Here is a 12,711-nt window from a genome sequence, read left to right on the forward strand (position 1 = left end):
TAATAATGTAAAAATTCAAATAATAAACAATAAAAATTTACCGAAAATAATAAATTCTTCTAATCAATTCGTCCATTCTTTTGGGCACTCTTTCCCGCACAAGAACCGAAAATGATTTTAACAAACTAAAATTTATTTTATTTAATGAATAAAAATGAATTACAAATCTATAACCAAAGGAACAAGTTGATCGAAAACCGAAATACATAAAATTATAAAAAAAAAATACATAAAAAAGAGGAATTTTGGGATAAGTCTCGTGTTACGGGGCATGATCTGTTTGAGTAAATTTATCGAGAAAGTTCGAAGTTGTGAGCATATTTAAAAATGAGTAGTATTTGTGAAAAAATAAAAATAAATAAATAAAAGTTAAATTGGATAATGTTTAAAAAAAAATTACTTATAACAAGTTTAATTATTAAAGACCATTTTGTCCAATGTATTAATTGCAAAATCTGACCTGAATTCAAGGGTAGCGTTTTAAGGCCTTTAAGTTTGACCTTGATAATTTTGCCCCGTAACTTTAAAAAATGTGACAGTTGCTGCCCTTCGACTAAATCTGAACAAATTATGGAGAGGCTTTAAAAAGAGCAGTTTGGTCCTGTTTCGCTATTTTAACATTTAGACCACCATGCACGCCTAGAATGGTAATAGAGCTTACAAAAAACTCTGATTCTCTACTACGTGACATGTGGCCACCTTACCCAGTCCCGAAGTGCAAATCTCCATAGGGGGAGACCTCTAAGGGCCTAGTCGATGAGCCATCGGTTCTGGATTAGCAAACTAATAGGTGCCTTCTATTGAGACACCTCAATTACAAGGGGCTAGCAGATAGAATGGTATTAGAGCCCAGGTTATTGAAAAAATATTTGTTTATATTGAATTAGACATTCTAAGTAGCGAAACAGATGGGGATCATCAGAAATTTTTCCCAACTCTTTGAAACATAATAGTTTAAGCTTTCAAGTTTTTGTAATTTAGAGGTTTCCCCAACTAGTCAAGTCATCTTTCGTATGAGAGGCTAAACAGTTGTCTACTCCAATGAAAGAGATAATATCTATGTAATATTTCATATATTTTTCTCCCAAACACTCCCTATAAGAGCTTGGTCATAATTTGGTTAGAGGGCATAAATCATGCACAATTTGAAAAATACAAGACAGGAATATCACACCTATAATTACGGTCCTTATTTTGTATCTACCCTATAGATACAGGACAGTAATTACATTTAAGCCCTAATAATATACATATAACAAAATGATATCAAATTTATATCTAAAAAATTAATTAAAAATATATTTTCTATTATTAGCCGTATTTCCGCCACCACATCTTCCTCAGCCACCACCACCCCTCCCCGCCTGCTTCCACCGCCCCTCCCCTCGACATCTTCTCTTCTTCCACTAAAATCCCAAACATTCGCCACAACCTTCCTCCCCTCCCAACACCGCCGCCCCTCCCTGCTGCCTCACCCCCCCCTTCTCGCACCCCGCCATCAAACCACGACCACAAGAAACTACCAACCTATTTATCAAATAAATAAATGCTGGTGTCAGTTGTTTTTTATATTAATACATAAATTTCTCATTACTAATTGTTTATACTGATGAATTTTATGCACAATTTTTTCCACTAACGATCATATGTACTATAAAACTAAATTATGATCACTTAATACATATTTTAATACAATTTGATATTTTATCACTAATATTATTTTTTGCAATCTATTGGCCCCATAATAATTCCCAAATTGCACATGCACACCAAGTAAGAAACAAAACAAAATTTCGCAAAACTCCAATTTAATTTAAATTCAAATTAAACAGGCCCAATATTAATTAGTACAAAATCCGGAAAACCCGAAAAACAGACCAACTTCATAATCACGAAGGCATCCGGACATTAAATTCATCAGTTATAACCTTAAATTGCAGGAGAGGAAACAGACAATCCCACCAAACACTCATGCGAGAAGGAGAAAGCCCTCCCGCACGCCCACTCCACGTATATGTCTGCATGCATCACACCCCCACCAAACGCATTTACCCACACATGCAGAAAAAAAGAAAACCCTGCTCTTATACGTGTTCCCTATTCACCACTCACAACCTGTTTTTTCTTTTAGTTTTCTCTGCCACCATTTCTATCTCTAGATCGTCGCCTGCCAGTGAGCAAGATCTTCTGTAGATGACGACGAAGAGAAAAGAACCGGATTCTTGGTGGTGGGCCGGCGGCGGTGGTGGTGGAGGAGGAGGAGAGGAAAGTATGTTTGGTGGGGTGGTGGTGGAGAACCAGTTTCACCAGGGTGGCGTTACGGCGGCGGTCGGCGGCGGGTATCAGATTCAGACGGGGAAAATGGTGGAGTCGTATGATACAGATGTGTATCAGGCTTCGTATCCGAGGCCTCGGCTGCGCTGGACGCCGGAACTTCATGAGCAGTTTGTTAAGGCTGTGAATGAGCTTGGTGGAGCAAATAGTTAGTCGCAGTACTCTTCCCTTTTCTGTCCATGAGTTTTTGGTTATTTTCTTTATGGTTTTTAATTTATTTACTAATTGTTCTTGTTATTAATTTTATTTGATCTTCTTTCCATTTTGGTTAATGTGATGTAGATTTGCCGAGAGAGGTGTCTTGCCGAAAATTACTAGAAAGTTTTAGTCTGGAGTGGCAATTTTAGAGGACAAAAGTGGTTGGGATTTGTTAAAATGATCGGAAAAGTGTATCAAATTAAGTTGCTTGCATTTCTTTAATATGTAAAAATTTTAAAATTACAGAAAAGATTTATCAAATAAATTCGTGCAAGACTAAAATTATCACCCGTCGTAATTACAAGACTAAAATTTTAATTTTTCCAGCTTTAAATTCATAACCTGCATGAAATGTTTTCGTTTTTTAAGAATTAATTGCTATGTATGTATATGTGCATGCAAAAACGTGTTCATGAAAGGTGAAAGGATGTTATATATTGGATTTTTAAGGAATTTTTGTTCCCTTTTTTGGGAAGAAATTGCTAGCTGTATGGTTTTGGATGTATATAAACCATCTTATGTTAACATTACAAAATACAAACACATCAACGACTACGTACTGACTGTTTGAAGTTATGTCGTCAATGATCATATACTTAAAATATATATTATAATATATATATATATTAATTAAAGTTATTCTTGCAGAGGCAACACCTAAAGCAATTTTAAATTTGATGGGAGTCGAGGGACTAACTCTCTACCACCTGAAAAGTCACTTACAGGTTTGATGGATATTAAGCTATATTTTGCTTTTAAAGAACCAGTTTTTGAGGTTGTAAGAAGCTTTCCAGTTTGCTAATTCTGCTGAATTTCATTCATTAATTGCCATACAGAAGTTCAGGCTTGGCAAGACAGCAAGAAGATTGTGGAGAAGGGAATTTGCACCGGCCGATTACCGTACGTTTTATTCATAAGCGGACGATATTAGTGTGAAGAAATACACATATTGCACTTAAAACTCTGCAAATAATCTTGAACTAGTTCATTAAATTGCCTAATACGAGACATTTTGATTTGGCCGTGGAATAGACGGAGGTTTCCTTCTATTGCTTTTGATGTATTTATCTCTTTGAAATTTTTTTTCGACCCTTAGGCCGCAGAAAAGATGAGAGAGCGGCAGCAATAGGCCTTGAAGGTCAGGGTAATTCTTCAAGCTCAAGTCCATTTGATATGAATGGGTAAGCATGCTTCGTCTTTTATACTACGCCTTTGCCTGAACGATCGATATATCATGTGCTTGGTCAGGCGTCATTGTAACTTCTACGTCTCTTTAAATGAATTGGCCTCATGAATGCAGAATCAAGGCACTGGGATCTGACACATACGGAAATCTGCATCTGGTTGAGGTAAACTACTGTCAAAACATTGGACTAGTTAAAAGTTGAAACAACTTTATTCATCTAATTACACTAATTCGATGTTAAGAAGCCTCATGCTGCAAAGAAGAAACAAGGAGTGGCAGAAACAATTTCAGGTATAAAATTGAAGCAACAGGCAGGTACTTCAGCAACAGCTGCTGTCAAATTGGAGGAAGGAGGCCTTGCTGCTGCTAGGCCTGCTCTGTTGCCGCTCTTTCCACCTATTCCGGCATGTGGGATTGACTACCCTCCAGAGTGGTCTGAGTTTCTTGAGGGAGGATGGAAAAAACCAGTGGCTTCTCGGCCTATGGACAACACATCGATGGACGATTACCTGAACTCCCTTGGCTACTCATCTGAGTTTGCTTTAACTAAGAGTCCTGAATCAGGGCGAGCTGGCATGGGATTTGGAAGCTTTTTTGATGATGTAGCAAGCTTCTCCAAGGTGGAAGACCATGATATTGCAGTGGATAGCGGTGCTGTGGCTGTGGAAGCTGGTGAGCTCTCTGCTGGAGTCGGGAGTGATTTTGCCTAAAACGTTGAGTTTCTTGGTAGAATGTTGGACTTGGAACCCTGACTCTTTAACTTGATGTGGCCTTAAGTATGTTTACTAGCCTAGTTTTCTTGCTTGTGTAGTCATGTCTGGCTGAATGCAGTTGCATTCAGACTGCGACTATTGTGACTGTTCACGTCTTCAAACAACTATGCGAAGATTCCTAACGAAGGGCGATGGAGCTTAAAACAAATCGTAAGAATCCTAAGGAGCAAAAGCCTCTTATGGCCTTCATGTATCGTTTCTTAGCATCCTTATCTTTCATGCAAATACTCAAACTGCATTTCAACAATAGCTACAAGCTAAGCAAAATTACAACTGAGTTTCTTAACATTTTGATGTTGCATGCATTTGTCCAACGAATCCTCTTAAGTGAGGTACTGTCCATTTGGATGGTACTTTGCTGTTTTATCTTACAAAATCGCCTCGTTAGAAAGAGTTCATCTATTATGTGAATGTTCAGATCCTTCATCTCCATCCAATATGGAATGGTAGTACACACTCAACATCAGTATCAGGGATAAAGCTCAATGGTATATGCACATGATGGATTACAAACTTGAAGCATGAGAAATTAAGAGGTAAAATTTCACAATATTTAGTACAAGTTCTAGTGGAATTTGAGGCTGGTCAACACATTGTTGTGCACCGGGTCAGCCAAATGATCCAACAGGTTTTGGTACGGGCCGACGCCGGTAACCAGTCCCTGTATGAAGTATCCCAAGATTGCCAACATGGCCAATCTTCCATTCTTCACTTCCTTCAACTTCAAATCCTTCAATGACTTCTCATCTTTCCCGAACCCCAGAGGGTTGAAAAACGGGCCGCCCGGGTACGCCGGGTCCCCGGATCCTCCCAACCCCTTTTCCAGGCCCAAGAAGTACTGCTTCCCCATGGACCCCGGGTTGGCCCAGTCTTGGAATCTCCGGTGCTCCGCAAAGCCCATCAATGCCATTTCCAGGACGAATAGGGTATACGGATCAGCCCAGTAGCTGTAGGTTCCAGCTGGGGGAATGACTCCAGTTTTGAACCATGGAAGAGCTGTTTCAGCTGGGATCAGACCCGCTTTTCCCAAGATTTCGGGTGCAATGGCTCCTGCAGCGCCCAACATAGCGAACCGCCCGTTGATGATTTCCCCGTACGCCAGCCATCTGGGCTCGATGAATCCTCCGGTGCCTTCAGGGTCCGAGAGGCCCAATGGGTCGAACCCGAAGTCACCCGGAAGGCTGGAAACAGTAAGTTATTGGAAAATCAATCAGAGTTGAAAATCTTCATATACATCCAGCTACAAACATATGAAAAAAATGAGTTGAGTTTACCTTCCATCCAAATAGGACAAACTCTGCTTGGATGCAAACCACAGCTGTCTGTTTGCTCCTTGCTGGAAACATAATCAAAGAGAGTGTAAAAAGGATCAAGTCGGGCCAAAAAACCAAGTATTCAAGCTTGAACAAGACAATCAAGACTTTGAAGAAACACTCAGTGTGTGTGTTTGAGACAAACAGACCTTGACAGGAGGAGTAGAAGCAGCCTTTACAACAAAGGAAGACTTTCTTGAAGAATGGATGGACCTGCCTCCAAGAATCTGCCTGGCGGCGTCTGCTGAGGAGCAGATGGATGATGAGGAGACCAATGCTTGTGTTGCCATTTTGGTGCTGAGTTTTGGAAGAGTGATGATACCTCTTAACAAGGAAGAGGGGGAGAAGGAGGAGGAGAATTAGTAGCAGAGAGCAGTGAACACAAGGCTGCAAATAAGGGGCCAGGAGGATTTTTGTGGGGCTGGTTGGCTTTGGAATTGTGGTGTAGAGTTATGTGTTAGAGGAAGCAGATAAAGTTGGGATCTTGTTCTCGAATAGGAGTGGCACACGTGGGATGGGTTATTTGGATAATAGATATTATTGGCTTGCTGGATTTATGTTTTTTATACTCTTTAGCCACCATGGTTTCTACCAAACATTTTATATGAATCCAGCCTCAAAATATAAGATTTCAAACGTTCCACATTTTTAACATTAACAAATTTATTTTTTAACTTGTGTCAATTTTTTATTGTTTTTGTATAAGGAATAATTACACCATTCTCACTTGAAGTTTAATGTATTATACATAAATTTAGATAAATATATTTAGTACTTTTCGCGTTTGTTTTCATCTGACAAATCAAATTTAATAATATTAATAAAAAATTAAATAAAAATTTATATTTAACCTTATTAACTTATTAAAAGTCAAATAAATCTTTTTCACCATAACTTTTATACATCTCCACACATTAATGCATATAAAAAGCTATCTTCACCCTTATAAAGATTGTTTGATCAAAAAGTATTTATTTAACTTATAATAAATCAATCGTAAGAAAATATGAATTTACATTCAATTTTTTTTTTGTTAATATCAACAAATTCGATGACTTTTTGACTATTGAATAGGTCTATTTTATTATATAAAAACAAACATCAACAATATTAAATATAAATTTTTAAATAATAAAAACATTTCCACAGTACAAAATCTTCTGTTCAGAATTAGATTGCTTTATGTGGAATTGCTTCACCCCTGTTTAGGGTGAGTAAGACTCTCCCTATTTGCCAACTCCTATTTGCAGAGGGTGCAAATAGCCATTTTTCAAAATTAAAGGTGCAGTGTGCAAACATGCCAATTTCAACGGTGCAAAATGCAAATTACCCCTTACCAGTTCAATTCATTTCCAGGATAGAAATTTCAATCAGATGTAGCAACACGGCTTAAAAAGGCAGAAAGGATATTTGATTTTGTATTTATTTTTTATTTTTCTGAATTTCTTACAGACTTGGAGATTAGAAATAGAGGTAAAGGGTAAGGGATCTATCGCTCTTCTCCATATTCCATCTTTCTCTTCTCAGTAACAATATTTTCTGCTCACACTCCACATGCTTCGTTTCATTTCATTCCAACACTTGTGGCCTCGTGGCAAGGCCAATTATTCAACGATTCGCCTAGTAAACATGCACCTGTAGTTTCCACAAATTGTGTGTTTTCCGAACATCCATGACCCCTGACATCTAAGCTGGAGAAACATTATCAGGCGGCTTTGGATTCAACATCTTGCAAACCGCAAACCATGTTAGCTGGGACTGCAACGTCTATCATCTTTGGATACGACAAGTTCAAATCTGTAGAAGAGACCAAAGTGAAGCATTAGCAACTGTTGACGTGATAGAATGAACTTTAACAAATTAATTAGAGCTTGGACGTTACTTACTTGCCATTATGTTTTTGAATGTTCCCTGAAAAAGAGAATACACATCAGAGTAGAATTAATTAGAGATATATATTGAGTCCCAATGTATAACTCCAAATAAACAATCTGCTCTCTTGCAGTAATGTGAAATTGCACTGTGCATGCATAAAAGGTCTTCAACCGTGTAATAACATTTGTAATTCAAAGAGACAAGAGACTGCTGTAGATAGAGCCATTCAAAACTTATAGGGTAAGGTTGATCTTGTCAATCCAAAAGAAAACTTCATCATGTGCTGTTTCTGTGAGATGGATATTATATTCTTCATATTGTTCACCATAATACATAATTAGTAAACAATGTTATTTCGGCTGGGGAATCACCTCATCTTTTGTCAGGCGGGGATTGTACTGCATCTCCTCTCCAACAGTACTCACCTAAAAACAAATGCAGATGCATAAGCTTCTGCTGTGTATGCATCAAGAGAAAACAATAATTTTTTAGATGTGTGCTTACAGTGAATCCCTTGTAGTCATGAGCAGGGTACACCAGTGTGTCTTTGGGCAAACTGAAGATCTGTTTTAAGCAAACATTCAGTGTTTGATGTGTTGGTTGGGATATTTTCAGGGTAAAATTCAAACTTCTTAAGTTGATTTAGTTATAAAAGATAGTCATCTGCATTCTTACCTGTGAATGAACTGACTTGTAAAGCTGCTCAGAGCTTCCACCCTGGACAAGAAGAAAAAGGAACCAAATATTGGCATACAAAAACAACTGTGTTAAACCATAAAACTTGACCTCATAAAGGAAAAAAGAGCAAGTGGGATTGATTTGTGAATTAATCATATCCCTTTTGAGCCGAAGGACTCTGAAAACAGAGAGCAAAATTTTTGCGTTTGTTCCGTCCAACTTTTTCTTCAAGGATTATCTAACTGATATGCAACTTGTTTCGTAGAACAGCTATATCTTTGAGCGCCAAAGCATCTATAACGAGTCTTCTTTTTATCTCCTTTTGAAATGAAATTCCATTACTTATATTACTCTTCACCATAAACTAGCAAGAATTGACAATACATAAGTAACATGATGCCATTAATTTAATCCGAAAAACTTTTCTTTTAGCTAACTGCTCTTTCATTTGGGTTATATGCCAGCCAACCCCCCCCCCCCCCCCCGAACTTTGCATCAAAGAAAAATATCATGAGATAGGAGCTGAGAAAAACCATAAATTTGAACTTAAGGTCGAAATGATTTCAAGAAGAGCTGATCTTGGAGTAGACTGTAAAGTTATTGTCATGAACCAAATAATACCTGAAAATCTGTCCTGCCACATCCACGTATTAATAAAGTATCGCCGGTAAAAGCCATCCTTGGTTGAGGCTGATTAGGCCCATCACCTGTGACATAGGTAACACAACCTTGTGTGTGACCCGGTGTTGCACGAACCTGCAAAAGATAAGAAATACAACTCAGTGATATAAGAGGATAAACAAGACAAACAACCACAGAAGTTAACATAAACCATAAGCATGCAACATAGATCTCAATATCTGATGCACAGTTTGACATATCATATGCTTGACAAACTCTGTGCATTGCTATACCATTTAATATCTCAATCTACAGCCTCCATGCTACCCGACTTCTTTCCAATTTTCTTGGGCAAACTTGGAACTACCTCTAATAGTTTTGCAAATTTCAGCAATTCAAAGGTTCAATAGGCACTCCTGACGTGGTTACAGAAGTTTAAACGTAATACAAACCACATGGGGAATCTAACATTTGATCCCTAAACTTTTATGCAGTAATACTATAACCAGTTACCAGTTCAATCCCCATACACATGCCAGCAATTGTATTACAACTTCCTCAAATTACTCTCTCCTGATATCTCTCATATGAATAAAAGTGCATTTGATTTAGACAAAGATAACAATTTCATGTACCTCCAGAAACAGATCGCCAAAACAGATTTTATCACCAGGTTCAACAAATAGATCAGCTTTTGCATTGCTTGCTTTAGAGATGATAGATTTAACCCCAGGAACCTTACTCTGCAGATATAGCCAAGTCAAACAAGAAATCCCCTTAGCATGCTGTTTCAGAATCTTGAACCATTGATAAGTTTTTTCCAGTACTAAAAAGCACCATATACTTCGAAGCTGGGCCTATCCAACTGACAAATTTGGAGGGGAAATGGGAAACAATAATAGGAACTATTGAATCACTGTATTCAAAGAATGAGAAGTTAAGTGGACCTTAATCAAGCCAGTTCCAGTAACATGATCGGCATGTACATGAGTATTGATTGCATATATAAGCTTCAAACCCAATTCTTTCACAAGAGAAAGATCCCTATCCACTGTTTTGTCTACTGGGTCGACCAACTGCATGAAGAATAACTTGCATCAGTACATAAATCAGGAATCCAAATGCCAAAACAAAGAATGAAACAGAGTAAAATATGGACCAGCTCTTAAGATATCCGAAATCGAAAAGACAGAGTAAAATTATTTTCTGTAAGAGTAGATTGTTATTAAATTGATCAACAAATAACTCATCCCTTACTTGCAAAGTGCAAATCCAACAAAATCTCAACCATTCACGCAATGAAACTTTAAACATTACACTTGGTTCCAGTATGATCGGCACAAAAAGTTCATAAGGAAGAAAGAAGAAGAAAAAGAAGAAGAAAAGATTGCTAAAGGTAAATGCATGCCCCGTTCAATTTGCATCATCTGTCACTCTCCAAGTGGTCCAGCAAGTCTACTAAGAATTTAGAGAGCCAATTACAGCACATTTCAGCGAGAAAGCAAAGCACATTCATCCTAAACTTGATCAAAAAGAGAATAATAGAGAAAAACAATAGCAAACAGCCACACCCTCGAGAAAGCTCAGAAAAGAAGCCCATTTATCCAAAACCCTCTTAATCTAAACACAATGTGACGATCCGATTACCCTAAAATTCTTCTTAAAAGGAGAAGATTAAAAATACCAACAAATTCAAAATCTTAATATAAAAGCAAAGGAAAAAGACACGACCAGAGCTGGTTTATCAGGGTGAGAAGCATCGGCGAGGAGGTAAGTGTAGGTTGACGACTCCTTCTCAAAAAGCTGCCGGAAAATCAACTTAGACACCGAACTCGACGACGTCCCATACGAGGCCGCCCCCATCTGCGATCGGAACTTCGCAGTAACCGCAACTATTTGCGGAAAATGAACTTTCTTCCGAGGTGCGGGAGAAGAAAAAGTAGCCGAAATTTGAAAGAACCGGAATTTCGAGAGCATTTCTTGTTGGGAAGGTGGGATTTCAATTTAATACCAATGGCGGACGCCGGCGTGGCGATTAAAACCAAGAATAAACGTCAACTTGTAATAATTTTTTGTCCAGAATCCAATGGGTATGCGAAGAATATTGTATAATTCAAGATAATAGCAACAGATGAGATTAATTTATTAGGTTTTGAAGTGATTGGATGGATTGGGGTATGGGAATGCTTTGTTGGGAAGGTGCCATTGGTGGTTTCGTCGGTTACAATGACACTCAACAGACAGTGATGATGAGTGATGAAGTAATCAGCGCTTCGCCATTTGCTTCCAGCATTTGCTTTTTTATACTGCGGGTGTATGCAGCACGCATAATTAATTTAAAATTTTTTAAAAAAATAATCACTATTTTAAAAGTAATATTAATTAAATTAGTAAAATATTAAACAATACAAAAAAAAAAGAGTAAATTACATCATCACCCCCTGAATTTTAACATAATTACAAATACATTCATGTTACATTTATCCTTCTTGAGGTTTATTCCGTCTTATGTTTAACACTATCATAAGGTTTTGGTGAATTTAACACATGTTATTACCAAAATACCCCTAGTAAAAGTTTGACTGTGATTTGATCAACTTTGTAAATACCCCTAGTAAAAATGCCCTTAAACCAAATTGTAATGTTTTAAAATATTAAGAGGATTAAATATTATGATCTCACATACTTTGTACTTAAATGCAATATTTTATTTTTTGCTAAACTAGCAATTTTTGTCCATTAAATATTGTGGGGATTATCTTATATAGTAGGGTGAATTACATTAACGCCCCTCGAGGTTTAGTATAATTATAAATACATCCTTGTTAGACATGAAATTACATTTACCCTCCTAATTTGATAATTTTAAAAACTTAAGGGACTAAAATAATAAAATTAAATTTAAATTGATCATTTCACCTTTCAAAAAGTTAAACTCCAGCCACATTTTCATCAAAAATTGACTAAAGGGACCAAATTGAGACAAAATTAAAGTTTAAAAATACTAAAGTAAAAAAATAAACTTAAGGAAGTAAAATAATTATAAATAAAAATTTAAGAGACTAAATATAACATTTACCATATTTTCATTGTGTATTCAAATAATCAACTATTATTAAAAGGGCAGTGATTTTGATACTCCATATTTACTTCACACACTCCCTTCTATTATTATCTTTAGAATATCAAAATATTGTTTATGAGACATTGCTTGATTAGTAAAATTAAAGTATAACGATCTAGTTCTATGATTGTAAATGTATGTTTATTCTATAGTAGTTTTTTTTATTTGAACGTATTCGTTGACTTAAATTATTAATATTTTGAATCAATTTTAAATTTAAATGTATTGAATTATATACTGAATCGAATAATATAAATATATGTGTATATAAGGCTTCTGATAGTAATATTCTATTTAAACATTTCTGTAATTTGGCAAAAAAAGAAACATCAAAATACCTAAATAAAAGTGAATTTTAAATTTTATTTACGTCGTTTCAAAAATAATTATATTAACAAATATGAATAAGAAATTAATATTTAGTCTTGGAATGTAAAGTATATTTCATTTTAAAAAAAAGTCCCAACACTCATGTGGCTGTTGCAGTTGGATGGGCCCATTTTGGGCATGATATTGGGCCAATGCAATTGTCATTTAACACTTGTTGGCCCTAAAAGTTGTAAGCCAGATTGGATCATGGATCATGGTCCAGATTCTAGAGAACTTCTT

At 36.5% G+C, this 12,711-nt stretch overlaps 3 protein-coding genes across 5 annotated transcripts; 1 reads left to right on the forward strand and 2 right to left on the reverse strand.

Annotated features, from left to right (window-relative positions):
- The first annotated feature begins 2,034 nt into the window (after window positions 1-2,034).
- LOC105165534 (uncharacterized) lies at window positions 2,035-4,738 on the forward strand. Of its 2 annotated transcripts, none has more exons than XM_011084579.3 (6): window positions 2,035-2,482; window positions 3,181-3,257; window positions 3,369-3,432; window positions 3,629-3,713; window positions 3,833-3,881; window positions 3,961-4,738. In XM_011084579.3, exons 1-6 carry the CDS (start codon window positions 2,194-2,196, stop codon window positions 4,426-4,428), a joined length of 1,032 nt encoding a protein of 343 aa, XP_011082881.1. In that variant the 5' UTR covers window positions 2,035-2,193; the 3' UTR covers window positions 4,429-4,738. The 2 variants fall into 2 exon arrangements, with proteins under 2 accessions (XP_011082881.1, XP_011082882.1); XM_011084580.3 differs by having other exon boundaries at window positions 3,964-4,738.
- Window positions 4,739-4,960: 222 nt separating this feature from the next.
- LHCA3 (PSI type III chlorophyll a/b-binding protein) lies at window positions 4,961-6,212 on the reverse strand. The gene is made up of 3 exons (XM_011084578.3): window positions 5,954-6,212; window positions 5,766-5,827; window positions 4,961-5,672 (listed from the first exon to the last, which is right to left on the reverse strand). The coding sequence occupies exons 1-3, from the start codon at window positions 6,092-6,094 to the stop codon at window positions 5,057-5,059; spliced, it is 819 nt and encodes a 272-aa protein (XP_011082880.1). The 5' UTR covers window positions 6,095-6,212; the 3' UTR covers window positions 4,961-5,056.
- A 981-nt stretch (window positions 6,213-7,193) lies between these two features.
- Window positions 7,194-11,246, reverse strand: GLY3 (glyoxalase II 3). 2 transcript variants are annotated; one of them, XM_011084577.3, is made up of 9 exons: window positions 10,710-11,246; window positions 9,926-10,054; window positions 9,614-9,721; window positions 8,979-9,113; window positions 8,355-8,396; window positions 8,184-8,243; window positions 8,051-8,104; window positions 7,691-7,715; window positions 7,194-7,601 (listed from the first exon to the last, which is right to left on the reverse strand). In XM_011084577.3, exons 1-9 carry the CDS (start codon window positions 10,953-10,955, stop codon window positions 7,510-7,512), a joined length of 891 nt encoding a protein of 296 aa, XP_011082879.1. In that variant the 5' UTR covers window positions 10,956-11,246; the 3' UTR covers window positions 7,194-7,509. The 2 variants fall into 2 exon arrangements, with proteins under 2 accessions (XP_011082879.1, XP_088732433.1); XM_088876307.1 differs by lacking the exon at window positions 10,710-11,246 and adding an exon at window positions 10,236-10,390.
- Window positions 11,247-12,711: the final 1,465 nt, after the last annotated feature.

This window comes from Sesamum indicum, linkage group LG12 (genome assembly GCF_026168435.1).
Source record: "Sesamum indicum cultivar Baizhima isolate 11 linkage group LG12, ASM2616843v1, whole genome shotgun sequence".
Classification (NCBI taxonomy): Eukaryota; Viridiplantae; Streptophyta; class Magnoliopsida; order Lamiales; family Pedaliaceae; genus Sesamum; species Sesamum indicum.